The sequence below is a fragment of the Phalacrocorax aristotelis genome, chromosome 18, assembly GCF_949628215.1.
Source record: "Phalacrocorax aristotelis chromosome 18, bGulAri2.1, whole genome shotgun sequence".
NCBI classification, from domain to species: domain Eukaryota; kingdom Metazoa; phylum Chordata; class Aves; order Suliformes; family Phalacrocoracidae; genus Phalacrocorax; species Phalacrocorax aristotelis.
The window spans coordinates 9,982,284-10,010,118 of NC_134293.1; the positions used below are offsets into that span (position 1 = coordinate 9,982,284).

At 48.1% G+C, this 27,835-nt stretch overlaps 1 protein-coding gene across 1 annotated transcript in view; it reads right to left on the bottom strand.

Moving 5' to 3' along the window:
* Nucleotides 1-693: 693 nt before the first annotated feature.
* CASTOR2 (cytosolic arginine sensor for mTORC1 subunit 2) overlaps nucleotides 694-27,835 on the bottom strand; it is a 123,872-nt gene continuing 96,730 nt past the window's right edge. Inside the window, exons 3-9 of the mRNA XM_075112746.1 lie at nucleotides 11,298-11,491; nucleotides 10,390-10,522; nucleotides 8,930-9,053; nucleotides 8,286-8,396; nucleotides 6,821-6,903; nucleotides 5,292-5,386; nucleotides 694-1,256 (exon numbers count right to left, since the gene is read on the bottom strand). Of these exons, the coding sequence (XP_074968847.1) occupies nucleotides 1,191-1,256; nucleotides 5,292-5,386; nucleotides 6,821-6,903; nucleotides 8,286-8,396; nucleotides 8,930-9,053; nucleotides 10,390-10,522; nucleotides 11,298-11,491 (806 nt within the window). The 3' untranslated portion in view covers nucleotides 694-1,190. The remainder of the gene's footprint in view (nucleotides 1,257-5,291; nucleotides 5,387-6,820; nucleotides 6,904-8,285; nucleotides 8,397-8,929; nucleotides 9,054-10,389; nucleotides 10,523-11,297; nucleotides 11,492-27,835) is intronic.

Below are 27,835 nucleotides of genomic sequence, written 5' to 3' on the forward strand. Positions count from 1 at the left end.
GGCTGCCCACTGAACCCAAGGGAAAAACCCCAGGAGTCAAGTCCCCAGCTGGCAGTGACTTCCACCCTGGTGATGAAGGAGATAATGAAAAACTGCAGGAGGGTCCCAGCAGGGCCTGGGCACCCTCCTGGGCCTGGTGGGGAGACCCCGCTGCAGCTCTTGGCCTGGTGGCCTGGGTTGTGCAGGAGCAGCTCCCCAAGGGACCCCAGGCAATGCTTCATGTCCCCGCGACTGTACAAAGTGGATGGGAAAAAGCTTGCGGGGACAGGAGAAGAGACGCCTCCCTCCTCCTGCTGGCCCTGGGGGACCAAGGGCTTGGGGATGGCGCCGATGCGAGGGCAAGGGGACAGCAGCTGCCCTGGAGCAGGGCATGTGGCGGGAGGACATTGGGGGTGGTGGGAGGGTGACTGGGGAAAAATGAGCTAAAACAGCCAAGTTTCAATGCAGACAGACGTCTTGGTGGCATCACCTGCCAGGAGGTGGGTGAGAGCAACGCTCCCCCCACCCAGGTTTTCTCAGAGAAGCCATGCTTTGACTATAGGGAGAAAGGGAAAATTCAAACAAGTGGATATTTTCCCCTTTTCCAATGCCAAACAGATTTGCCAAGGGAAACAGAACCCAATTGCCATCCTATCTCAACATATGCAATGACGGACAGTCCTCAGAAAGTCTGATGCGAGGAGACAAGCCAGCACTATGCGACGTCTTTTCTGTTTAATTCCACATTTCATTGTTTACTGTTTTCAGGGCTCTCTCTGAGTAAGCGGCCCGTCTGTCCCAGCCGTGCCGCAAAGCTCTCAGCAGAGTGCCTGCGCGTGCGGCCATCCGTGCCGCCGCGCTCCGGGGAGAGACGGGTGTCCCCGGGCAGCTCCTTCCACAGCGAGAACATGGGCAGGTTGCACTTTGCCTTGGAGCTGAACATCAGGAAACCATCTGAACTCCCTTTCCTCCTGCCCCTCATTTATAAATTTAATAAAATAACAATAATAATATAATAATAATAATAATAATGAAAACAAAGGCTTATTGGAGCTGTTTCTGCTCAACTTTCCACAGTCTCTTTTCATGTAACTCTCTGGAATCAGATTTTTTCCAAGAAATACTGTGAGAAAAAAAGAATAATAATAATAATAATTATAATAATAATAATTATAATAATAAAAAGCATCTGGAACCAGCTCAGAAGATGTCTAATGCTTTTCAGCTTGACTGACTTGGAGTGCATTGACCACACCATTTATATTTTCTTCAGGTACCTGCAAGAAAACAAAAAGAAAGGTCATGCTCTAGCAGAAGCCAGGGAGGGACGACAAGGAAAGGAGAGGCAGGCGACGAAGCCAAAACAGTCCCAAGGAGCCAGGTACTTTGCTGTTGCACACCTGAACTCCACTGAGAAAGGACTCCATCTACAAGAGGTACCCCCGGTTCAAAAGCGTTAACCCATGGTACCCCTAGAAGCCAACCTCTTAAGTGAGATCTGGCTGGTTTGCTGCCTCCATGGTGAGTGCTGGTGGGGAGGCAACTGTTTTAGGCTTTTCCTTTCCTTCTCCTCTTCCTCTCCCTTCCTTTCCCTTCCTTTTGTTGGTAAAGCATTTGTACACCAGGAGCTCGCTCATGCAAGGTGCCTGTGCTGATGGATTTATACAGGTGCCTGAGGGCTCCATGAGGCTCTCCAGGCCATCCTACAGGTTTGGGACCCACAAGTGTGGGTGGGAAGACCATGTCGGGTGATAGGGGAACATGTCCATCAAAAGAAGAAGAGAACTGCCAGTCTGCTTGTGGTGGGGAGGGTCCCAGATGGTGCGGCATAGCACCTGAGCTTTCTTATCCAGTCTTGTGATGAGACTTAACCATAGGAGTTCATATACAAAATTATTAGTGGGTGTCTTTTCACACTTACTGCAAGAAAAAACTCTTGTATGAGAAGATGCAAAAGATCTCAGAGCGACTGTCATTGGTAGAAAAGAATATCACAAGTAAAGTTATATCAGATAGAAAAGAGGCGTCTGACTGTTACATAAACTCAAAGACGACACTCAGGGGACCGGCAGCTAACAGCTCTTGGAAAGTGGAAAGGGGACTGAGGGGAAAATAAATTATCTGTGAGCTGCTGCAAGAAGCCAAATAATTCACGTTAAGTAAGTTGAAGAAGGGACTGTCTCTTCTGCGAGGTATTTGAGTCTTGGCCAGGAGTACAATACCTGGATTCACTGGACACCCGCCAGAGTTCAGACAGTGGAAATACAACTGGACCGTGATTTTCTGCAAGGCTTTTAGCAAATGTGAGGAAAAAAACCCGCGAGAAGTAACAAGAAAAACGTTCAATTTTCCAATGGGGGGATGGAATAGGAGCGGCTGACTGATGATGTGTGAACAGAAGTCAGCTGGGAAAGGAAGAAAATAATCTTAAAACAACCATACAGCAAATTCTTCTGGGTTAGGAAGGAAACCCCAGCAAACCTTGACCATAGGGAACAGGAGTTTGAGACAGGACTCTCCACTGCCTCCCCTCCATCATTTTTCCCAGTACACCGAACACTGCAGTGGAAGAAGCTGTATGACTGCCTCTCCAGAAGATAATGATAAAAGACATAGGAATCAATTTTGCAAAACACATTTTCTTAGCCAGCCCCAGCGGACGACCAGCGGGTCTCTCCACATGCTCCTCCAGTGCAGCACAGAAGCAGGAAGAAGCAGAAGTGGTCCATTCTAGCCCATTGGCTTTGACCCACGTGGACCCACCTCCTCACTTAAACACCACGGGCCAATCCTTCACGCACTGCAAAATGCTTGATTGATTTCACCTCAAGGAAATTCTATCAATCATACCACAAATGCTTGGGCCAGATCTTCTCCAGGACAGCAGGGCAGATGTGTGCACAGTTTTCATTTGTAGGACACATCCTAGTTTGCCACCAGTGGAGAAGTCCTACCTCTCTCTGCCCCTTAGAAAAGGTCCCTGTCCCAGGGCAGCTGGTGCAACACGCTCACTCGTCGGCTAGAGGGCAGATCAAAGCATCTACCGTGAAGGGAAAAGTAAAGCTCCAAACTACTTCCCACACATAGCTTCAGCCTCGTTAGCTGCAAAATGCTGGTGAAGAAGAGCAAGATACCCCTGAGCATGAGGCAGTGAGAGCAGCGCACCTAGAAATGGGACCCTTCTCACTGGCTCTCTGTAGAGGGAGCTGGAAACCACCGGTCTCTCCAGCCTGACCTTATGTCACCCAGGGGATACACCAGAGACCTGGAGGTTCCCATCTCAGCATTGTCTCCCAAAGGGATTTCTTCTCAAGCACAGGTCCTGATTTCCAGGGCAAACTTCTACAGCTACAGCACTGCAGAAGACCTGAGTGTTAACACCCAGGTCAAATGAAAAATTAAGCAACCAAAAAAACCTTAAGGTGCACAGGAGTAAAAAAGGTCAAAGGGAACAGCAAGCTTTTATAAAGCGCTCTAAATTGTTGACAACAAGAACTGAACAACCTTAAATAAAGAAAGGGAGGATGCAGAGAAAGCCTTCAAGATGCAGTTAGACTTTGAGAAATGTCACTAGAAGTCAAGGTGTCTGGGTGGCAAAGTTAGGGAAAACATGACAAAATCTAGGTCAGGGTCTTGGCCCATAAAACCAACCTAGAGCCAGCACGCACACAGGCCAGCCACCATGCCTGGAGCGAAGTCACGCAAAGGGGGGCTTGAAATGCACCTTCCACATAGTGGGAGGATTTGACAACTAGAATAGCACTGTCCAGATGACGAGGCTTTTAAAACCGTACGAAAAGAAAACAGCAGGTAGCAAGGAAAATGCTAAAATACTGATTTGAGTAAGGAAGATCTGCAGACCTTAGGGCATGGCCCAAATAACACCCTTCCAGCTGCTCAGAGGCAGGGATCTGCTGGGCTCAGATGCAGCAGGATGCTTTTAAAAGGCGGAGCTGCCTGCAGAGTCATCACAATTATACAGCACAAGTTTTAAGTGAAATATCTACTTTAACTGACAGGGCTTAGCTCTCCAGATATTCCTTGACAACTAGAAGCACTCTGCACCTTGTGCTCTGCAAGGAAAGCATGCACCTGGGGCCACAACAACAGGTAGGAATGTGAGGCAAAGCTAACAGTATTGATTTTAAAATGGTGTTTTATTAGCTTATCTTATCAGCACAGTTAATATTCAAGAAAGTAAGACAAACATATATAACACTTTGACCTTTGCTATCTGGAATAATATTTACTTTTACTCTTTACACACATGACCTATAGGCTGCAAATGGTTCACACCAACTGTGAAAAACCAAAGTAATACCCTGAAAAAACCCACCTTGAACTCACTGGAGCTTTTACAGGTCAAAAGTAGGGCCTGAGCAGTGAATTTACAGTGATGAAAGGAGAAGTATAATGCAATAAAGGGCACAATTAAGAAAAAAAACCTCAAAAAGCACAAAGCAGCTGAGTTTTGTTAGCACATGGGCTACTGATGTCCGCCCTCAGGACTTGGGGAATGGGCTCCAAGCCAAATGCCATCCTGTTTGTGGCTACAGGCATAGCAATTTTCCCTTTTTAGGGACATTCCTCACTTTTGAGGGTGTCCTATACAGCCAAAGGAAGAGCAGAGGTAGGTCTAGAAGGTAAAATATCCGCCAGTACAAAAGAGAAGAGAACCCTGCATAAATGGCAAGGCCCTCCTGCTGATGACTGTGCTGCAACTGCTCACGGGCACTTCAGGAGAAGAAACCCTTCTCTGCTTCAAAATTACCTTCCCTTGCTGTGCTGCCAGTCATTGCTATTTTATCAAAGGCTTACACCATGAGGAGGATGATGCAGGGACAGCAGGGCTAATCAGGACTCACAGATGGGTCTCAAAATGCCAAGGTTAGGGCTGTGCAGGTGCCAAGAGATGAAGGCAGGGGTGTTCTGTTGGGAGACTCTCCAAAAAGTTCCCCGCACACCCTCCTCAGAGTCTGGAGCCTCTGACTATGTTTGCAGGAAAACGGAGAGGGTTTGTGGTTGCTTCTAAGAGAAGCTAGTGATGCAGTGGAGAAGACTCCATTGCTGCAGGTCTTTAAGGACTGAGACCAGCGTTTTGTAAGAATGACACTCCCTAACATGGCTTTGTCTTGGGGTAGGGCTGGGCTTGGTTCAGGATCCTCTGACGCAGGGCAGTGACAGCCAGGCGGGTCACTCTGCTGGGCTACGTCAGAGCAGAGGCACTCCAGATGGAAAATGATGTTCTCATCATGAGTTTTCTGCCAGGGAAAATATCTGCCCTGTTCCAAAGAAGCTGTCTTGATACTCACCAATGCGTGATCAAACTTAAAAGTACTGATGTAGTAGGCTGGGATGTCGGCTGCGGCCAAAGGCTCAGAAATCTGAGCGACAATTCCACATTCGTCTGTGGGGGAGATTAAAAAATCAATCATTGTCTGAATGGCACCTGTCAGTCTCGCAGAACTCCTGGGTCTCGCCAGCTCCGCAGCCAAACGGAGGAGTTTGTCTTCACAAACTCCAATGAGAAGGGATCTCTGTAGTAAAATGTGTTCTTTCTCACAGAATCAGGCTCTTTGGGCCACCATGATACATTGCATATTTGATTTTATTGCCTTCTTTTTGTTACAGAGGAATGTAAATCCCCCAAAGGCACTGAACATTAGGACTGGAATGATTTTCAGAAGTCCAAAGAAGGGCAACTAATGATGTTCAGGAAGGAAGCACCAAAACCAGTCTCACATACCCTTAACCTCTGTTTTTCTCTTTAGCTCTTGCGAGTTAACACTTGCCCTGCACGTCTGAGAGAGGAGATGCTGCCCTGCTGGCCAGCCTGGACACATGGTTCCTAGATCACAGACCACTACAGCCCCTGAGACAGGATTTCATGCCAGTTTACATGGTTCATCTGTCCTGTTCATTGCAGAACATTGTTTCCAGATGAAATCTGAGTTTCACTGATCCAAACTGTACATTTCAACTTGATTGTAAGCTAGCATACTTAAACATCGCATACTTAGGGGACTGGTAGGTGTCCTGCGGTCCCACCAGTGATATATACCATGTAATTTCTACATATTTGTCTCTAAGATACATAAAGAGAAGGTGCATGAAAATTTCCTTCTTGCTACTTTTGGCTGTCTGGTGTAGAAGCTGCAATTAAATACAAAAATTGGGCAAACATTTTCCAGAAATGTTTTTGAAGCCTGTGTTTTGTAACTGTTTCAGAGGCCATGGGAAGGAGTGTTTTCTGAAGATCAGGCCCTTGTTTCAATATTCAGATCAGCCTCCTTAAAATTACAGGGGACATAAAAGTAACCAGAACGCTTCTGCAGACATGAAGCATTTGCTCTGCGCTGCTTAGGTCCAATATTCTTTTGAGCAGAGAAAATGTTTGCAACCCTGAACGGACTGCCACTTGGACTGCTAGAAATCTGTACCAAATCTACCGGAGCCACAGAGTTGCCCGCGGACAGCACTGGACTGCGGCAGTGCCGCCTGACCACTGATTTCAGTAGTCTACAATGCATTCCCGTATCACCTTTTTGCCCACTTTTTCTCTTTAAACGGAGACCCAGCTGTAGCTACCTCCGCAGTCCAGCAGATGAATGCAATTTAGATGGAGCTGTCAAGCATGCAGTACTTTCAAAAGTATATTTAGAAGTCTGACTTATTAGGTAGGAGTCAGACTCCTCCCGTTTGAGAAGCCCAGCTTGCAAAGTCATGTTAAGCTTCTGGCTCTTAAAAAGCCTCAGCCTCAGATGGATTTTTCCATCATCTTTGAAGGCCCTGAGGCGACTGACTACCTGTGCACCAACTGATCCCCCAAATGTTTACCTACCAAAGCCAAGAGGCTGCCCACCAATCCGCACCATCTTCCAGAGTTCACCAGATGCACTTGTAAACAACAAATTATTAGGAAATCTGTAAAAGAAAAGGAACACCAAACGCGGCAATTAAAACACAGCAGTGTGTCAAATATTGCCTGTGGGGATGCTTCTGTTCCTGTATCCCTGCGCTGCTTGAAGCCAACAATAGTGGCAGCAGCAGCTTGGTGAATCAGAGAAAACTCAAGGCAAGAGGGACAGATGCACCTGCCTGCCCCTCCAGATGTCCTGTGGTAAACCAGCACCCAATGCTGGAAGTGTGCACAGCCACCCGGAGAGGCATGGTAAAAGATTTCTAAGAAACAGGCCATGCCCCAGCTCCACAAACGTCAAGACTGTTACCTGAAGGCTTGATTTGAACTGCATTTAGAAACGCCTAGGGACAGAATATGTTTCTATACCTACTCTCTTAGGAATGTTAACAGTGACCACTGGTTTTGTGTCTGAGCATCATCAGTGCTTTTCTCCATACCATCCCTGGGAGGTCCCTGGGATCCCTGCGGGGATCCCCATTTCTTAGCAGAGGAAAGAAGACCAGTGGCTAAGTGACTTGCCCAGGGTCAAGCAGGCAGTCTGTGCAGAGGAGGAATTGGCTGCCCAGGTTCCCCAAGCACCGGGCTGCTGCTGCAACGCTCTAGCCTCTCTTGAAGGCAGACAGAGGTTTACTTCAATTAAGGTCAAAGAAACTTTCAAGGGGGCAATTAATAGTTTGCAAAACAAGTCCCTAGGGCTGGCAAGAATTAAAACCAAACACTGTACTGTGTGCCAAAAGTAAACCTATGCATTGCACCTCAGTGCAGCAACCTGTCTGGCCTCCAGACCTCAGAGACTCCTGTGATGTGAAGCTGCAGAAGCGCACACACACACAAACAGGCTGATATTTGCTCCCGAGGTGACTTTCTCCTTGCCAGACAAACGAGTCATGGCTCCGGCTGCACAGGGATGACTCAGTACATTATCATCACAAGGAGACTCCGCACCAAGCCCAGCCATGTGTAAAAGCAAAGCAGGAGGACAGCATCACTGACATCCCCACCCTATTTTGGCCTTTAGCAGTAAAACTTCAACCATGCACGCTGTATTTCTTTGGGTTTTGCTCTTAAAAACACAGCTACTGAACAATGGAATAAAAATGTCAAAACCATTTTGCTCCAGTGTTCCTCTTTCAAAAGTGAGATAACCCTATGGTACATTGGCTTGTGATTTCATGGAGGGCTTGGACAGACAAGCCCAAAATTCAGGAGCTAGAACTAACATGCCAGACATCACTCAGAGAAGTGACAGAGTGTACAGGCACGTGAAACCCATGCAATGAGACTCCTAAGAATTAATATGGAGGAGCTTAAGCTGCTTCCTGCTCCTGTGAGAACACCCCAGATGTCTTTTTGGGGTCCAGGAGACCCTAAGACCAAAGCTCACCTCTGCTGTGTCTGGACATCCATGACCAAGGAGATGTAACCCTCAATGAGAGAAAAGGAGAAAAAGCGAATATGTCCCGAGTCTTCGTTGCCCACCACCGAGTCTTTTACTCTGAAGAGACAGGAGAGAACAGCATTAACTGTGGCTAGAAGAGCAAAGGAAGGATTTTAAAGCAGATATAGCCAGTAAAACGAGAAGTGTTCATATACTGACTTAGGGGACTGAAAAAAATGCCAGTCCCCACGATTGACAAAACTCTCCCACCCCCGCCCCAAGGTCCTCTCACAGGAGGCTGTGGGCCAGGAGCTCCAGGCGCCAACGGGCAGCAGCACAGCCAGCCGTACATCCTCTGGTCATACGTGAATATGTAGCACGTTGATCGCATTGCTACTTTTAGCTTAAATCTGAAAAGGCTCAGCCTTCCAAAGCCAATGGATGTCTCTGGGCACCCTCAATCTTCTAATTGGCTTCCACCTGTCAGGACAACCCTCCTCAGCCTGTGAAACCTCCCGCCCTAAGTGCAGGGCAGCGCAGCAGCGTAAGGCCACAGCAGATCCCTGGGCATCCTGGAGCAGCAATGTGAATCTGCACCCCAGATGCCAGCCACACCTCCCCTGGGAGCCTGTCTCCCTGCCAGGACCTACCCATTGGAGTAAAACATGACATCCATTAGGAGTGTAGCAACAGCGGGAAGGGTATCTGGATCCAGGCTGGTGACGCAGAACATATTACTCGGACTGGAAAGGGGATGAATGACAGGCCTCTGAACTGAAAGAGACACACACAGACACACAAAACTATGAAGCCACATCTGCAGCAGGTTCACGTCCCACCAGACATGTGTTATCCATGCACCAGCTGTGGCCGCAGAGAGAACTGACGGTGTTCATAAGAACATCTCTCATTACTGAAGCCCTGCTGATTCTCAAGACAGGGACCGAGGAGCCTGGGGGCAACCTGCTCTTGCAGCGTCCTCCCCAGGGTATAGGGTGAGATCATCCCAAGTACCCTGCCCTGCCCAGGGCACAGGTCAGCTCTCTGCTTGTAAGGGCTTTCAGGCCATCGGGTGCACCCACATGAGATGGCAAGCTAAGAGAGGTGACAACACAAACTAAAAGGAGCAATAAATTCAGGCCTCCACCATTTAAAAGGCAGGACTATGGAAGGCATTTCTTCAGCTGTGGTTGCTGGCAGTACACCCTCTTTTCCCTCCTTTTGGGGGGCCTATTTTGCCCTAATACCTAAAAAAATTAAAAACCAGCTGACACACAGCAGCTTGGCAACCACACTTGCAGCCAGCAGCTGAGAAGCAGCCAGTATTTAGACACACAACTATTAAACACAGCAACACAGGGAACTGCATACTTGTGCATAATCAACGTGTGTTTCACTGTGCCCTTCCTTCATCCTTTTTGTGTAAGGCTCATTTTCTTAAACAAGATTATCTATAGCTATCAAGTGACAAGGCTGAGTGGCGCTTCATAATAACTGATCCCTGCTTTGTTTGGCTACGGGCACAAACTTACACACAGCGCGTAGGTAAACATATGTGTTTAAGTAGCTCCTTTTCCTGACTGTGGCCTTTGCTTGGCACTTGTTGCCCTAGACTGGAAACATCGTAAGGTTCTGTACAGCCCTGGGCTGACAGTGGCCTTGATCCTGACTGGTATTGAAGTGTGAAAGTTGAACAGCAGCATTCTCTGTGCATCAATCACTGCAATATTTAAACAAGCTTTTATATAAGCCATTTTCCTTTGAAATGCTGAAACATGGAAGTCCGGGCTACAGACAATGTTATTTTTGCAACTGAAATGAGCTGTGGTTTAACTTTCTGTCCTACAAAAGGCAAGTCTCCTCTAGAAATGTGAAACTAGCACTAAAGGCTTAAACTCAGCAAAGCTCATTGGCATTGCTCAGACAGTTACGCACCTACTCAAATCCTTGGTTGAACTGGGATAGACTCAGGCACGTGTTAAGATAGTTTATTATCTTACAACAGGATAAACAGTCACCAGAATGTTGAACGCAGGTAGGAGGCAGACTTTCACCCCCATGTGTCATGGAGACCAACTGCCTGGCAAGCTGAGCCCATGCTGGTCCTTACCCAGTTTTGGTTTGACAAATCCATTCGTTATCCCAAGGTCATCGGCAGCCACTGTCTCCCCATTCACTACTCTGAGGATGGTGAACTCAGCAGCCAGCGTGTGCATTACGAAGGGCAGGTCTCGCTCACGTACCTGAAGTTGACAACAGGATTAGCTCATGATGGTACGCACCAGAAGTGAGAAGACACTGCAGCGGAGGTTACGTACCCTCAGGGCACAGCAAAGTGGACACATCACTCCTGCTTGAGCCAGCAGGTGTGTAAGGATAATTACTGCCTGGATGTGTGTCTAGGGAAGCACATTTGGTGCTATCACGGCAAATATCAGTAGGATTAAGCACTACAGTGTTTTTAAGACTGTGGAAAGAGTGTGGAGACTTCTAGGAGGGAGATGCTTCACCCCTTTTGCAGCATCCCTTCAAGAACCAGCACTGCCTGTTCTTCAGCCTGTTTCCTAAGGAAAGAAAACTTATGTGGTTGTGCCCTCTGTGTGTGCACACATGTGTGCGAGACAGAAAGACAGTCTATCTGTCTACCCCCAAAATAACTTTGGAGCCTCTTGCCATCATCAGCCAATCTGACAGCAGACACTATGTTCCTCTAACTCTCAGAAAAACAATGTCTGAGTGATGGTGGGAAATGCTGCCAGTGCCTCCATTAAGGGAAAGACTGCAGTGTGGGCTCAGCGCTCTCATTAGACACCAGATAATCCATACCAACAAATGCCTCATCCTATGAGAAAAGCTCCTGAGATGCCTAACTACAAAGCACAGAGCTCTGGGGAAAGCAGACTTTGGTGCTTCTGCTGCTCCTTGAACAACTTCTTCCCAGAAAAGTCATTAAAACTGCCCAACCGAACTTTCATCTGGTGGCAGGTAACTCTGCCTGGTCCTCTCATGTCCTCTTACCAGGATGAAGTCCGTCTGATAGGTGGAGAGCATGAACACTGAGATGTTTTGGTCAGCTAGTGGTGCTATTACTGACTTGGCAATTTTGGTCACTCCAATGGGCTGGGAGCCGGAGAAGCCACCTCCACCAGACACCACGTTGAGGGCAAGCCATGTCGCATCAGCCACGCTCAAGTGTTCTGAGGAAGGGAGCTCTGCAAAGAGACAGAGGGGAAGGACAGAGGTTTGTTTTAGAGGCAGAGAGCGCCAGGTCCACCATCTGGTCCGTATGTGCTTAGCACCGACCTCAGTGCAAGGAATGAAATAAGCCCACTTATCAAGCCAGCCCCCTGGGCTTCCCATGCTGCTTCCCACGTTGGTACTGTGCCGCTTTCTAGATATACCAACTGCATCGATTTCCACTGCAGGACTCATACAAATTTTCAAGGACGACACAGGGAACTACACGAGCCTCAGCAATTCACTCAGATGCCCGTGACCAGCACCGCTGACTTCCCCATGTGGAAAAAGCCTGACGTCTTTGACTTGAATCTCTTCTGTCACACAATTTTCTCCAAATAACTTTACTTGAGCTTTTCCACTCTCTCTTGTTTCCTTTTTCCTGCTCTAAAACCAAATTTTGTTCTCCACGACTCGAGACAGAGGTTGACAGAGCAGCCTGGGCACTAGCACAAGACTTTGGAGATGCAGAGCAGGTACCCTATGCACCTGCAGGCTGCTACCTCCATCTCTAAAGCAGAGGTCAGGAGCCGCACAGTCCTGTAAGGGATGGGAGGTGTAACGTACGCACTAGATTACAAGGTGATCGCATATTAAGATAATGGAAATCTTTTTAAGAATAACCCCGGTTCCGTTCCATTCCATTTGCTTCTAGTCTATTGCTGTTGAGTAGTTAAAAATCTGCAGCTAAACCATTTAATATAAATTATTAACTGTTTTAAAGAAACCTTAATGTATTAACAGCCTGTGAAACCAGACGCGGACTCTGGAATGAAGGCATAAACTTATCTAAGATTCTCTGGACTTTGGATTTTGGTTTGGCAAATTATAGAAACAAACAGGTCAGATCCAGATCCAGACTCACAAATGCATAATCCCAGCTAAATCTACTTGGTGTAAGGAACCTGACCTCAGCTGGCAAAGACACAGCAGAGGTCCCAGCGGAAACCTGCACACTTTGTTTAGAGGTTAGATGCAGCCCAGCAGTCTGAAAGCCTAAATCCCAGTATTGCTGCTCTTGCAGCCCTGGCACCGTAGGCAAGCCACTTCATGTCTCCACACCCTTGTTTCCGACACTGCGCACCAACTCCAGGCTCCTCCATACAGTATCCTTCCCTTCTCCTTCTGCGAGACCTCTGGGAGCTGTTTCTGTACAGCTCCGGACACCATGTAATAAATTCATAACCCCACACCCCCGAACCCCCTGGCACCACTGCTGTGAGGCAACGACAGCGCTGAAAACCCAAAATGAACTGAATAATAAATACTGTTCGTTTTACTCTCCTCAATAACCTCAATTGTGTGTGGCATGAAAATCACCCTGAGCAAATACACTGCAAACAGTGGGGACACTGAGGGCTCTGCTTCTGCATTTTGATGTTTAGCTTCACAGGCCAATGTTGTTTTTTTTTTTTTACTGAATAATCAGAGCTTACATGGAATGAAAACTAGGCACCAGGGAGAGTGGGTAAGTTTATGCATTAATCAACAGCATGTTACCTCAGAGAGACCAGTGCAAGTTGCTTGCAGAAAATTATTGCAGCAAAACAACATTTTCTGATCAGACAGCTCTTTGCATCAGAAAAGCACCCCCAAAACAAAGCTTACTACATCAATTGGCATGGAGAAGCTAGGGCTCAAAACAACTGCTGCTGATCTAATAAGCAGCTGACATCTTTTTTTCCTTTATTCCCACCTCTGCTCCTTGCCTGTGAAATAAATAAGAAAGGAAAACAAAAAAAAAAAGTGTTCTTTCTTTGGACATGGATTTGCTCCCTGGCAGCAGGGAGCAGGCAGGCGCAGGGGAGGCCACCTGCACGTCATCGGTATTTACACTTCCATTTCCCGCATCCCAAAGCCATTAAAGCAGCCAGGCAACTAAATGACAGAGAGGTCAAGTGACACCTTTCCTCTCTGCAAACTCACCCCCACAAGCCTCTGGCAGCACGGCTGCCCCGGTAACTCTGCCAGCTGCGCAGGATGCACGGGCAGCTCCGCATGCTCCGGGGTCCCGCGCTCACCGACCCGTCCCACCCACAGCGGGCACGTCCCAGATGTGCCCAAGTCTCTAACGACTCATTACCAGCAGCGAGAAGAGATCACAGCTCATTTCTCTCGCTATAAACAGGGTCCTGCTTTGTACGGGTGATGTGGACCTGGCTGCAATTCATCAAATACCAGTTTAAATACTATTTTGGGTCAGGGATGTGATGGAAGATGCAGTATCTCATGGTGGGTGGAGGCATTATCACATTTCACTCAGGCAGCAGCAGTGCTGGAGTAGTTGCCCCAGGAAGACCTCGTCAACCTCTCCCTCAGGGGGCAGGAAGGTTGATTTACCCGTTGCATTTGTGATTACTGGAAATTGTTGATTATGTTTGGTTTTTTGTGTTTAACAGGCCCTATGAAGTGTGACAGGAGCCATTGCATTTGCTTAAGTAACCTGTTTCTCATAATTCAACTAACTTTGCAAAAAATATATCGGAAGTGACTGAAATACCAATTTCGGACACTGTTTCCACTAGGCAGCCAGATGGAAAAGCACAGCCCAAATTTTAGTGAAACAAACCCAAGCTAGAGGCTCAACAAATTCATCTAAATAGCATCAAATAAGCCATGTGGGAAGGTGCTTTGCCCAGGAAGCTGTTAAACGCAGTAAACCCAAGGAGAGCTGAAAACACCAGACGTAACATTAACGCAGACTCAGTGAGGTAATACTCGTAAGGTAACAAATAAAGAGCAAAATGAAGAATTGCCCACGTTTCAGCACCAAAACCACCATCTCCACCACTTCCCCCACAGGAGAGCAGAGCTCCTGACACCCCACAGCTTCAGTGCCACAGCATCCCCCGTCCTCACACTGTGAGATCGGCACAGAAATCTCTCTGGGGGGCTCTAAAGATCCTCCTGCAACTGGTTTATCGGAGTGCAAGAGTGCACTCCCACTTCTAATCACAGGGGACATCCCACCTCTGGCTGAGAAGGACCTCTAAGAGGTCAGAGACTTGGGCTTTAGTTATTATAATCATGGATTTTGTTTTGAGTTTGCATTGGGGTGAAGCCTCTAGATTTTTGTGGGTTTGCTGTGTAACACTTTGCCAGGAGCGGGCGCCCAGGAGCGGGCGCCCAGGAGCAGTTCAGCTGCCCCCAGGCTCCATAACCATTGTTTGCTGCCCATCATCACAACATCACTGGCAAAGCAGAGGAGGCTCACAGGCTCCAGCTGTCATTTTGCCCGTGGTAGCTGGCATGGAACCCCACCAACCTACACAAGATGTGATCATCCTGATAGCCCAAGCACAGCACTCATCTCGCGTATGATTTTGCCTGGCAGTGCAATGCTAGGTACCAATTGCTGGTGGGCTCCAATCGCCCATGGTACTGCTCTTTTTTGGCACGGTAGTTTTCCCTCGTGCAAAATTCTCCCCGCTGCATGAACCCTGCAGTGCCACCAAACAGACAGACAGATGCCGTGTGGGGGATGGCACAGGGCACAACGGCCCCTCAAGGGAGATACTAAACAAATGACAATGTCTGTTCAAACCAAATCCAACAAACACGTGTCAAATAAGGTTTAGGGCATGATTTAAACTGCTTATTAACACTATGGGTGATTTGAAAGGTCGGAAGTCTGTTTGGAGCCTCACTGGCCCATTTGGCAGGTACAGTTGAAGCAAAGCAGCCTCCATGGCACACGTTATCCTGGGATGTGAGGTGGTGAGTATCATACCGGCCATAATTGGCTCCTGAGCTCAAATAATCAATCCATTTCCAGTGAGGACAACAAACGTTGGCTGAAACCCAAACTGCTGCTGCCAGAGTGCTACGAAATGCTGTAAGCACTGTGAGCTGGGGCTCCACGTGGCACTGTTAAAATACTTTTGGGGGGATGCAGGCCAGATGATGCGCTTCCAGCTCATGGTCTGCCACCAAGGTGGCCACAGAAAGCCGGGAAAGAAAATCTCCTGGTTTACAGCCCTGACCAAAGAGTATGGGTCTACCTAACAGTGGGAAAACAGCAACATTTTTCTGCCCGTTTTCCACCCTGGGGACCCCCCAGCCTCACGCACCCTGTACAGTTCGAGGCAAAGCACTGGGAGAGAGTCCTCCTGCTCTGGAGGAGCACGGGAAAATGTGCAAGATGCTCTGAGGAAGTGCAACACCACCAGAATTTTTTTCCCTTTCTGTACCTAATTTAAATGGGTTCAAATTTCTCATAAAAGGATTACAGTTAAGGTACGGGGATCACTGGAAAATGCACACTTCCATAGCAGAAATACACCTCACCTACCCACATTGATACCCGGGTCAATGCTGTGCAAAGCATTGCCAACCAGAGACTTATTTCCTTCCCCTAAAAGAATACCTTGCGAGCTGTTTTCCATAGACCTCGTTCCAACCTAACAGCAATCAAATACCCACTTGAGGACACCTATTAGCTTTCAAGTGAAACTGTAGATCTACGATGGATTTATTGTAGGGCTTGGAGAGGAACGAAGGTGCTCAGCTGGTTTGTTTCTTTGGTGTGGTATGTTGGATCATCTCTTAAGCACTTACCTCAGTACAAATTTCTGCGCTATCGCAGAGTCGCCTGGGTGATGTGCTACTCCTTGATTTGTTCTGGTACTCTAAATGAACCTATTGCTCATTCAATTAATCATTATAGGACTTATGTTTGCAGCCATGGCTAACTCCAAATGCTAGAAAATAATGAAATTAAAAAATACTGTGGATTTTTTGACCAGCCTTCTGGCTTTAAATCCCTCACTCTGTACGTATTTCACCTTTTATAGCCTCCCCCTGCAAAAATGACAGCTAGACTCCTGCTTGTATTAAAAAGATAGAGAAAAAGGCTCCTGCAATAGCAGGACTCCAATGGTCAGGCATTAAAAATAAAAGCACTGCCAACTGCAAAATTCATGATAAATTGGGAGAGCTGTCGCCAATGCCTCTATGTGGCAGCACAGTTTATGTATATATATTTTTAATAGCATATTTATATTTATTAAAGGGTTCTCCTTCCCACTGCCCAGTGGAAGCTTTTCATTGCTCTGCGGTCTTAAAGTCCCATCTAATAATGAAGCGAAATGAGGGATTATCTCAGGTCGTAAAGCCTGAGATCCAAATCCTGGGCATCTTTCTGACTTCTCTGCTGGCTTTATCACGCAGCCACTGGGGAGGGGCTGGAGAGGCCACCGGGTGCTGCAGGTGGGTGCTGCCGAGAAGAGTGTGCGATGGCCAAAGCATCAATGGGCCCATGGGGAGCTGGGATGCCCAAGGTAGGTTTCCAGCACCCACTGGCGTGGTTTCCCTGCCGTCTAATAGCGTGCATGTGGTTGAACTGGATGTCTCTGCTCGGAAAACTTTTTTAGGAGTTCTTTATCTTTGAGGGCGCCATGGAAACTGGCCACATGAGCTCAAAATCTTGGATGGAGAAGAGGAGGAGGAGGATAACCACCTGAGCCTCATATCTTTTGCAAAATTAGACTAAGTAAACATTCCTCTAATGTTAGGAAATGGAGGACTCTGTTTCTCTCACTTTCAGAAAGCCAGGCGAAATGGGATAAAGCAGGGCATAGATATAATTTATCAGTTTCTATAGCGTACTAAAATCCAGAAAGCGCTCCGAAGCTGGTCAAACGTCCAGCTTTGCGTGTCCCAGTCCTCGCTACTTGGGAAGCACGAGGGTTATTCCTGCAGGATGCCCCGTGTCTCGCTTTGTGCTGCCACAAGGACAAGCTGAGGTTATCCACCGTGTTTTCCCCTCAGGGACCCCACCAGGCTTTCTTTTTGCCTCAAAACATGTATGCTGCCAGCTTCGCACTTAATAACTGGGAGCAAAGACTTTTGCTGCTACAGAGGTTTTAAACAAGCCTCGCAGGCAGTTTGCAGCGCGGTGCGAGATGGCTGCCAGGCAGAAAGTCCTTGGCGTCGGTTTGATTTGAGTGCCACAGAGCCCTCCCACACCAAGGGACTTACCTAAGCACAACGGCTGGTGAGATGAAAGCACGCCGCTTGGCTTTGCATTGGGAAACATGATGATTAAGTCCAAAAAGTTAATGCTTTTGTGCACAAGAGAAGGAAGAAAATCCCACAGCTCTGATTCAGCTGAAATCATCTCACATGCCAACGAGCTCGAGCTCGTCCTGGGAAGAGGCTGCCACGCTCACAACCAAGCAGCTTTTGCAATTTTTTCCATTTATGCTAATGGTTTGGTCAACTGCCACCCTCTGCAGAGGGCAACACCGGAGGCGATCAGTGCCAGAGGCAGCCCTGTGAGCACGAGTCATGACATGAGGAGCGCAATGCCTCCAGCACCGCATCGCTGCCCCACGGCACGCGCTCTGGCTCAGTCTCATCGAGGCATGAGCCGCACTGAGACATCTCCTCCAGCAACACATCGGGAATTTTTAAAGGACTGGTAGCTCCAAATGTTCATTAGACACCAAGTGCTGCCAGCAAATGGGACGGCGGGTTTCTCCAGGATCACAGTGGGCCATCAAACTTCAGTTTTTGTCTCTCTTATTGCTCTTCTTTGTGCATGCCAAATTTGCTCCTGATGGGATGCCTGGGCACCTCTGCAGGGCTGGATCCACAGCCGGGGAACCTCGCCATATCTAACTGCGTGCTTCTGTGTTTTTGACATTTTCTCCTAACAGAGCATGCAAAACTGAGTCTTTTTTTTTTATTCTGAACTCCCTCATCAGGGAAGCTGTGAAACCTGTCATCTCATTTTCCTATTTAGGTATTATCCCACTCACAAAACTGTCAAAAGAACATTTTTAGGTTCATAAACTCAAAACACTTTGCAGTGAGGAAATGACAGGTTGACATTTTTATATATTTAACCTCAATGTTTCTGTGCCTCAGTTTCCTATCTATAAAGTGGGTACAACAACCCCTATTTCTTCTAACTCTTGCTCTCAAGAGACAGCTGGCCTGTTTAGCTGAGGTTTATACACATCTCACAACTGAAGAATTTCACAGTTAATGTAAAAATCAGCAGTAGGCAGACAAGCAGCATGGAAAATTTCTGCCCAAACAGGGAGTGTGGCAAAGATTTAAGTGTCTGAAAATAGGTGAGGAAGGAAGGAACTAGGAAGTTTTGCTCTGGCCTCTGAGCATCCTTCCTTCATCAAGAGAGGAAGCTGTAGGTGCTAGTGCTATTCTGGGGATATTCAGGTAGGTTTGAAAGACAAAAGTCTCTCCAAGACCATAAAAGACAGGGAGACAGGGGGAAAGAAAGAAAAAGAAAACAAGAAGGAAGCAAGCAAGAAAGCACTTGAAGGAAAAACAAGCACCCAGAGCCTGTCAAAGTCTCACTCCCTGAGCTCTGGGCAAGCAGTGCTTGTATGGACCTGCTCTCCCCAAATCCGCACCTCCTATGAGTGCTCCCAAAGCACGTCAAGCAATGCAGCCGTCTTCCCTCATTTCTCACATGACATTTAGCTTATACCCATCCTTGTCTGCTATTACAGACTTTCTTTCAATTACGGATTAACTAAATCTAGAAGGCTATTAATGGGTTTACATTAGAATGGGCGAACGTACCTAGTGCAATTTTCTCATGTTTTCCTGACAATTCAATTCATACTCTGCCCAGTGTAATGACCAGTTTGAATTTCACACTATTCCTGTGAATAGGACAAATTACACAGGGACTAACACACAGTGACCCCAGGTCCCATGCCCATCTGACAGAAACTACTGTTAATACTGACAAGTAAGGGAGTTCTCCAAGCCCTCTACTGGAGGGAAATTATAAACACATCCATCTCACCTTTATTTTACAGAATTGGGAGACTCAAAAACCTGCTTCCAAGAGCACTGAGGTCACACGGGGCATTTCTTCAGGCCCAGTTCTCAAAGAGAGAGAAATAGCTCCTAACCAGACATCAAGTGATTTCATACTGAGTATTCCCAGCCACCTTGGGAGCTATTATTGGAGAGACTCAGCTCAGGCAGATCCAGCAGAGCTTCACTGGTCCCATAAACAATTTGCAGGGGCATGTGAGTATTCTGAATTTTCAAAACAGCTGGAACATTTTTACATAAAGTACCTACTTTTTCCAACCAGCCCCATCCACTGTCCCACACAACACAACCATTTCTGCAGGCACTACAATCAAGCAGCTCTCTAGCAAGGCCTTTGTAAAAAGTTTGTTATGAAAGGGAGGGCACACCGCTGTGCAGCTTCTCCACTGTTATGTATCTGCCCACGTATGTGCACGAAGTAGGAAAGTCTCTGACAGCGCTGGAAATGTCATTCTCAGATGGAGAAGTCAGTGTATTTTTACCATTTACGGTACCGTCACAAGAAGACTTCCCAGGCACAATGTCCATGCCCCGGGATGACGGAGGAGGACAGTTTGTTGCGGGTTCTCTTTCTCAGCAGATGCCAAAGAGATCCTCACCTCTGCTGACATGCAAACAACATACATGGATTTTGAGGAATGAGAGGAGGTAGATGCTATGGGGTGGCACCTTCCTGGAAAGTTTACGAGCTAGTCCATTAAAATCCGCAGAAGTGACAATGTATTTACACTGGTTCCAGAGCTTGGGAAGGAGTACATGCTAATTAAAATTATTCTTTCTGCTCAGCACGTCCTCAACTGCATTTGTACAGAGCAGAGATGACGCCATGTGGCTGACTGATCTATTTACACCTCTGGAGTCCCCTGCTCATCCCCATCCCTGTTTCCCAATTAAGGGTGCAGACAGAAATTTGGGCTAGTTCCAGCAATCAAATCCACCTGGTACACCACTGGGACTGAAGAGACAAACTAGTGACTTTTACCCAACAGAAGCTGTTCAGGATCTCTCGGCTGCCTGAACACAGGCAAGCAGATGAACCTGAAAAGCCTATTCCTGGGGAAGAGCTAAAATAAAGTGAATATTGTTGCTGGAGCCTGTTGTGAATGCAAAAAGCCAGCAAAAGCCAGGTTAAAACTGTCTGCTGCTGCTTCTGAATTTAAGAAGCAGAGGCAAGAAGTGTGCTGTGTTCAGAAATGCACCCATTCCTGTGCAGCCTCTGGCTGTCTGGCCTGGGCACGTTAGGAGTTCAGGGAAGCGAAAGGGCAGACGGCCCACGATGCACATGCGCCTGAGCACACATCAGGTCCAACCCAGCACTGCTGCTTAATCCAGGCTTGGCCAGAACTGAGTGCTCCATAGCCTGGCAATGCTCACCAGCTCCACACATCCCCAGCCAGCTGCAAGCCCACGTCCCCCATCATAACGAAGGTACCGTTATATCTGCAAAGACATCTCCTGCACCCATTAAAAGAGAAGGCATAGCTGAGAGCTTGTAAATTAGGTAATTCAAAGATAATCATGGCACTGCAGACAGGGAATAGAAAGCTTCTAGAAGATGTGCCTTTGCTGAGGCTATCAGCAACCTCAGGGCTTTTGCTGGCTCCGCAGCTCGTCCTGGTGGCTGCAGGAGCGATTTTAACACTTTGCTCTTTTCTTGCAGGGATGGGGCTGTGTCTCTACACCCCAGGCCTCTGCTGGCATGGGCTGCATTCCTGCCACGTGCTGGGCATACAGATCTAGAAAGCAGAGCCAGAATTAAAGAGCAGCTGACCGACGAGGAGGAGTGCAGCGAAGTTCTCCCACTGCACTCTGCCGTGCTGGTTTTGACCTAAACAATCTAGATGTTGACAGATGCCCTTCCAAGTCGGAGACGTGCGTCCCTTCCTCCCTGCGGCACCCCGGGCCTGCGGACAGACCGTTTGCACCTAGTTATAGCAGGCGCTGCCTGTGGCAGGGAGCCCTCCAGCAGAACACAGCTCACTTGTACAACCGTGCACCTGGACTTGGTGACTATCCAAATCACCACTGAACAGCAAGCAAATATTTGCACAAGTTCGTGGAAGCTTTTTATGGAAGAAAGGAGCAATGATATTTAAAAGACGAATACAGCATGCTGCAGGTAGGAAGATTTCTGTAATTGAAAATATGCGCTGAGGTGCTGGGGAGCCTACATAATGCTAACTTTCATCAATATTCATAAAAATAAGTGAAATATGTTTCTTCTTATTCTCACTGCTTATTTGTCTTTTAAAGATGGGGGAATTAGAGTAGATATCACTACACGTTGGAAAAAAATTAAACTGTTTCATTTTAGCACTGGTGTTTCCCAGAGCAGCTAGTTCTCAATATGAATAGTCTTCTGGCTGCAGCAACAGCATCTCTCTTTCTTCCAGACTTTTTTTATACTCCTTGCCCAGGTGGCTTAGGGGTAAGCGCAGGCTGTTTCACAGGTGTCCCGTCCCTGCAGGCAGAGAGAGACCACATGCAGGGATGTCGGGGCAGTGGCAAGGCTTGCAGTATTGCAGATGGATGCTGTGAGACCACCGCAGTGGTCTGGCCCCGGCAGAGATGGCTTACCAGCCTTATTCGGCCACTAGTTTGTGAGATGGCCTTGGGCACATCATGCCCCCTCCCTTACCTGCATTTCCCTTTCACACTAAGTATTTGGTTGTTAAAGTCCTTCTCTCTTGCAATAGGTATGTGAAATACTGGCAGCACAGAGCACTGTGGTTCCTGGGTGTTACAGTAATAATGCCAAAAATAAGCTCAGGAGATGTGACTTGGCCACCCGTCGTGGTGCACTTAAAGGAGGCAGCTCCCCTTTATTTGTCTCCTGGTATTTTCATTTCATGCAGTTTTCCCAAAGCCACCTGTGTCCGAGCACCGTGGCACTCAGAGCCATCCCCAGCAGTGCCTGTGCCACCGAGGTGAGGGGTCTCCACGCCTCCTCTTTCACTCTGAAGTAGGAAAAACAGCAACAGCTGCAGAAATTCAAGCAGTTGCTTTTTGCTCCCTCCATTAGGCTCCAGCCTACAACCAAAACAAGCAACTCCTTTGGTCTGCATCTGGAGAGCAGCTGGATCCCCTTGCATTAATGAAAGGCCAGGATTTCCCAGGGGGGAAAGAATGTGTTTGCAATGCAAGTTCCCTTTGCAGGAGAGAGATCTTCAGCCATGTGAAGCACAATATATTTCCTTTAAAATCAGCCAATATTCCTCCCAATCTCAGCTTCCCCATCTTCAAGCAAAGAATTAGTGCCCCTGTGTCAACCTGATGGAGAGTTGAACTCGACAACCGCTAAGTGCTGCACTACAGCCTTCCCGGTGCCTCAGGCAGAGGCCAGAAATGCTGCCTGGAGTCTCTGCTTGTCCCACACCAACCACTGACATACTCAAGCAGGGACATGTTCTCCTGCACATCTACCAGACCTTCTGCAGTCCAAGCTGCTCTACCAAAGGCACCCAGCACAAATCTCTGAAGACCCTTGTGAACTCAGGTTCCCAACCCTCTCCCTTCCCTGGCTCAGTATTTATGATCCAGTGAGTTTATGCCCTGGGCGTTGCAGGGATTTGCTGCTGACTGCTTTTCCCTGGCCTCCTGGAAGCCCCTGGGCTGACTGTGTTCCTCAGCCTGAGCCTGAAATGAAGGTTGTGGCAAGAAGAAAAGGCCGGTGAAGCTGTGCCCGTGGCGGGTGCAAGGGATCGCTGTTCCTGGAAGCGCTGCTGTTGTGCCACGTTCTGCCACCACCTGAAACCCAGTGAGAGCCTTGCGTGCATCCTGGGTCATGCCCAGAGTCACAGTCATGGCCAAGGCAGCGAAAGGAGTGAGAAAGGCCATTTTTAACATTCAAGTGGGTCTCTGATATACAGCAAAGCTAGAGCGGGGGTCGACAAGGCGAGTACCTTTACGTGAAAATACCAAGCTCTCCAACTTTTGAAGCTGCTTTTCTAAATGCCCCCCTCCCCTTGTCCAGGTTAAAAGATGTCGAACAGAACACATCTTTCTTGGAGATGTTCTGGATACACAGCGCTGAGTGAGACCAGAGGCAGTTTCAATAGTGTCCAATGACAGACGAGCACACAGGTCCACTCTGAGTCTCACTCTGAGACTCCAGAATGGATCCAAAGCACCGCCCAATTACATCAGTCTGAAAGGGACTTTTAGGGCAGAGCAGATGTATCTGCATGTCTGCGGGCAAACCAGAAGCCTGGGAGCGCTGGCTACCCAACCTGTCACCGTGAGGATGATACCTGTTGGCCACTTGCCATCTGAGCCCAGCATCATAAAGACCAAAGACCCTTCCCAGCTGCCAGCCACGCAGACCAGCTGAGCTCTGCTCAGTCCTTGCCTCCAGCCAGTGCCAGGGGTGCAGGTGACACAGGATGGTGCTGGGAAAAGGATTCACAGCTCAGTTTCCAGTTAGTGAGACCTTTCTTTCTTTCTTTCTTTCTACCTCCCTTTTCCTATTTTAGCTGTGTACTTGTGGATAGACAGAGGGGATATTTCAACACTTTGTTTGAACTGGGAAAATCTTTCCTTGGCTGGGAGGTGCTGAACTATTCCAGGGGTGTCATCAATCTTCACCATTTCTGGAAAGCCAAGCACGCAGGTGCGAGGGCTGCACACGCTCACTAGGCAGATGTTTTTGAAACAGCAGCACAAGAAATGCTACCTTTTCTGCAGATAAAGTCCTTAAAGCTGCGGCTTAGTGTGCACAAGCCAGCAACCCCTCCAAAGGCATGTGGTGCGAGGCAGTGGCAGAGAGCAAACCTTGCCCTCCTGCTGAAGCGACAGATCTGCCAGAGGGATGGGATTTACCAGCCAGCCCCGGACTGCAAATGGTGCAGACATCTCTCCCTCTCCTACCTGGTTACACACACGCCTTAGAGCCTCTTACCCAGACAGGCACTTTGTAAATAGGGGGCTGAGCCACAGGCACCTTCTCTGACCCTGTGAAGAAGGGGCTACTTTTCTGGAGGGAGATGGGTGTTATGTTATATTTCACTTTTCAAAACCTGCTTATGATTCAGGGTAGACAACTGCTACTCATTTCTACACATACCCGGAGACAAGACTGCTCCCAGAAATGGGATGCAAAGCTCTCTCTGCGCTTCATTCACCGACGCTGCCGACGCCGCTGTCCCGGAGGGGTGCACCTCCCTGCGTGCAGCCCCACTAGCCCTGGGCTGTGTGCTCCCCACTCCCCACCCTGCCCCGCTCCCTGCCCAGGGCTGCCACACCAACCCTGCCCTCTTCCCTGGTTAGAAAAACAACCACCTTTATTTAAAAGGTACAAAAGCAAGTCTCCAGGTAAACCGAACCTGTTCATGCAAGCTGTGGAGAGAAATGAATGCAGATGAGTTTATTTTTGTATAGCCTCCTACTACCAGAGCACCGGGAACTGCTAACATTACATCATCCGAACACCCCCGCCCCCTCGACGGATCAAACCCTGCAAAGGCACAAGGCTTCTGCTGACGGCTGCTGGAAGCAATAGCCATAGGAAAATTAACTCTTTGCTGTGCAGGATGCATGCTGCACTCTCCAGTGGCTGGTAGTTACCCAGCGCTGGTTTTTTTGTGGTCAGCTGTTACAGAAAGGGAGGTCTGAATCCTCAGAGATGAGCAACCCCAGCAACCTCTGCCTCCAAGTATTTATCTAACAGAACAAGTAATTATCTAACAGGACAAAGAGTCTGAGCTGCTCCCAGTCTGTCCCAAATGTAGGACTAAAGATGGGCAAGGGAAACCACCTGATACTTCAAGGAACAGACTAATAGTTTTGATAGAGGGACATGACTGAGCAGGGCATTCAACTCCCACCCACGGACTTCAATTACCCAAGAAACTGGTATTGTTGGTGTCAGTTTTCCTCGAGACCCACGTGGCCTGATGGAGCAGCCGACGACCGAGACAGAGGCCCAGGCATCTTGTCGATGCAACACAAAAGCTTTTCTTTGCAGGAAATTAAAAACAAGAGAACAAACACCAGCACTTGCGTAAGCCCCAGACTGGCTCAGACAGAAAATTACCTCGAGACTGTTTGTGTTCCAGATCAATGGATCAGCTGAGACACAGGGCAATTAGCACCTTGAAATTATTCAACAAGCCAAGGGGTGGGAATTTTAGGGGAGGGTGGTGAGGGAAGGGTGAGAGCAAGCAGGAATAACAATAGATCGTTCTGGATACAAAAGTCAACGCTTGGCTCTGGCTGAGCCCAAGCTACAATATGACCAGGCTGTTGGATGCTTTTGTGACCAGGCAAAAGGGGAACAAGACGGAGCTGGAGGGGCTGCTGACGCTGCATCCTGGGAACGGGTATAAGGCATGAGCATAGAAAGCAGAGCCAATTATTTCTGTCTGGGACTAAAGATATCTGCCCAGTTATACCACAAGCCTCCTTTCTGCTGTACCCAGCACTCCGAGGAAGGCAAAACTACTCTGTAAAGAGATCCTAGCTGTGCTAGGTATGTGGATGGGCACAGGGTGCAAATTGACCACGAGGCAAACACTTCAAGCAGGTATCAGCTCGGTTAGGGCTCTGCCCGGGTCTGCGACGAGGCTCAGGACCAGCCCCTTTCAGAGGAGAATCCTCGCAGGGGCTGGGTGCCCCTCTCCAGCCACACTCGTCAGCAGCACACACACCAAAAACCTTACTTGTTCTGGATGTCATGACGATATTAGTCTGATTATTCCTGCCGCCGTTAGGAACAGGAAAACCTCATTATTTCCTATGTGCTGACATAATGCTCACAAATACATTACATGCTTTACCGTTGCTATCAGAGAAGGAGGAGGAAGGAGGGATAACTGTGGCTGGCTCCAGTGTAACCTCTCTCCCGGCCCTTCTTTAAACAAATCAAATCTCCAGACTCACCCAGGTGAAAGATGTGCTCAGACGGGCCTTATTCCTCAACCCGCCAGGACCAACAGGAATCACTGCCTCTTCCTGTGACCCAGGGATGCACACGTGGCCTTTGCTGTGGGACATGGGGGCTTTCTCCAGCATTCCTGAACACCAACCCATAAAAAAGCCAGATACCAAAGACATAACAAAGATTAAAGCAACTACATGAGAAAGGCTTACTCCTTTCTAACAGGTCTCCATGCTTCTGTTATTAATCTACGGTGAAAAGAAAACCACCTCTGTCCAAACAGTTTTCTATTATCGTGAATGTGTTTGCATCTAATCCGAACACGGGGAGGCCAAGGCAAGCTGAGTGCAAAACTCTTTCAGGCACTGATGCTCTTAACACTTTGAAATCATGCTAATCTGATAAGGCACTGAGGGAATTATGCAAGTAATTGCATTCTCTAATACTCCTGATAAGGAGTATTAGAGATAGGGCACACCACATATTTAGTGCTTGGAGGGCGGGAGGCAGCGATGGCTAGCACAGTTCCCCGCAGCCCTGCCCAGAAGCTGCGGTGGCTGGCGCAGGGAGGAAAGTCAGCCTGCCCCAACCACTGATGGCTGTAGCCCATGACAAGGAAGATTGAACAGCAGGATGCAAGCGCTGCTGCTCACAGCTAGACTTTCCTGAGCATTAACATTTGATCACAGCACTTCCTTCGCCAGGATATGTGGAGATGCAGGATAGAAACCAGGAATAAAAAATGGCCAGCGCACACGGGTTAGCTGCAAGCAAAGCAAACAGGAGGCAGCAGGGATTTTTTTTTTTCTTCCCTCTGCATGGTTGGTTGGTGTTTGGCAAGACCTGAGCCCTCCCTGCATTCCAGGGTGCTGGTAACACTTCAGCTTCATGCTTTGTGAAAATGATGCAGGAAGGCTGCAAACTGCTGCCTGTCCTGCCATGCCAGCTTTGCCGGGAGCTTGCCTCCTATCTTCCTGCAGAGTCCTTCAGAAAAACAAGCCTCACGGAAGAAAGCTAGTCTAAGGCCCATCTCCTAAATCAACTTTCTAATTTAGGGGCAATTTTTCGAAAGCCTCTCCCCACCCTGGGACATGCAGAGCCTCATTTTCCACAAGCGCTGCCCCAGCCTGGCGGTGCTGGCGCTGCTCCGGGACTCAGCACCTCGGAAATATCAGGCTGCAAATCAACCCCCCGAAGCAGACCCACCCCAGAGCAGCAGATGCTTCCTATGAAGTTTTGTTGCTACCTCTTCGTCGCGCTTTTGTTATTTATATAATGGGGATATGAACCCTGTCATTTCAGGAATGTTGATGAGTGATTAATAGCTGCAAAGCATTTGGAAGGTAAAATGGTCTGGGTAATTATTACCGAGTGACAAAGAACAAGACAGTTCAAGAGTACACACCAATGGATTACAACATCATACTACAAGGGAGCACCCAAAATCTCCCAGCTACTCCAGCTTGAGGGATGAGGTCCAATGCTGTATGTTGTAAGAGATGCTTTGGCATTTTCAACTCTTCTTTGGCCTTGGATTCGATTATTATTATGGTAATTGCCAGTGGAAAAAAAAGATTAATGGGTTGAGAAGGGGAAGACAGGCTCTAGGAGGGGATGAGGCAGGAATAGC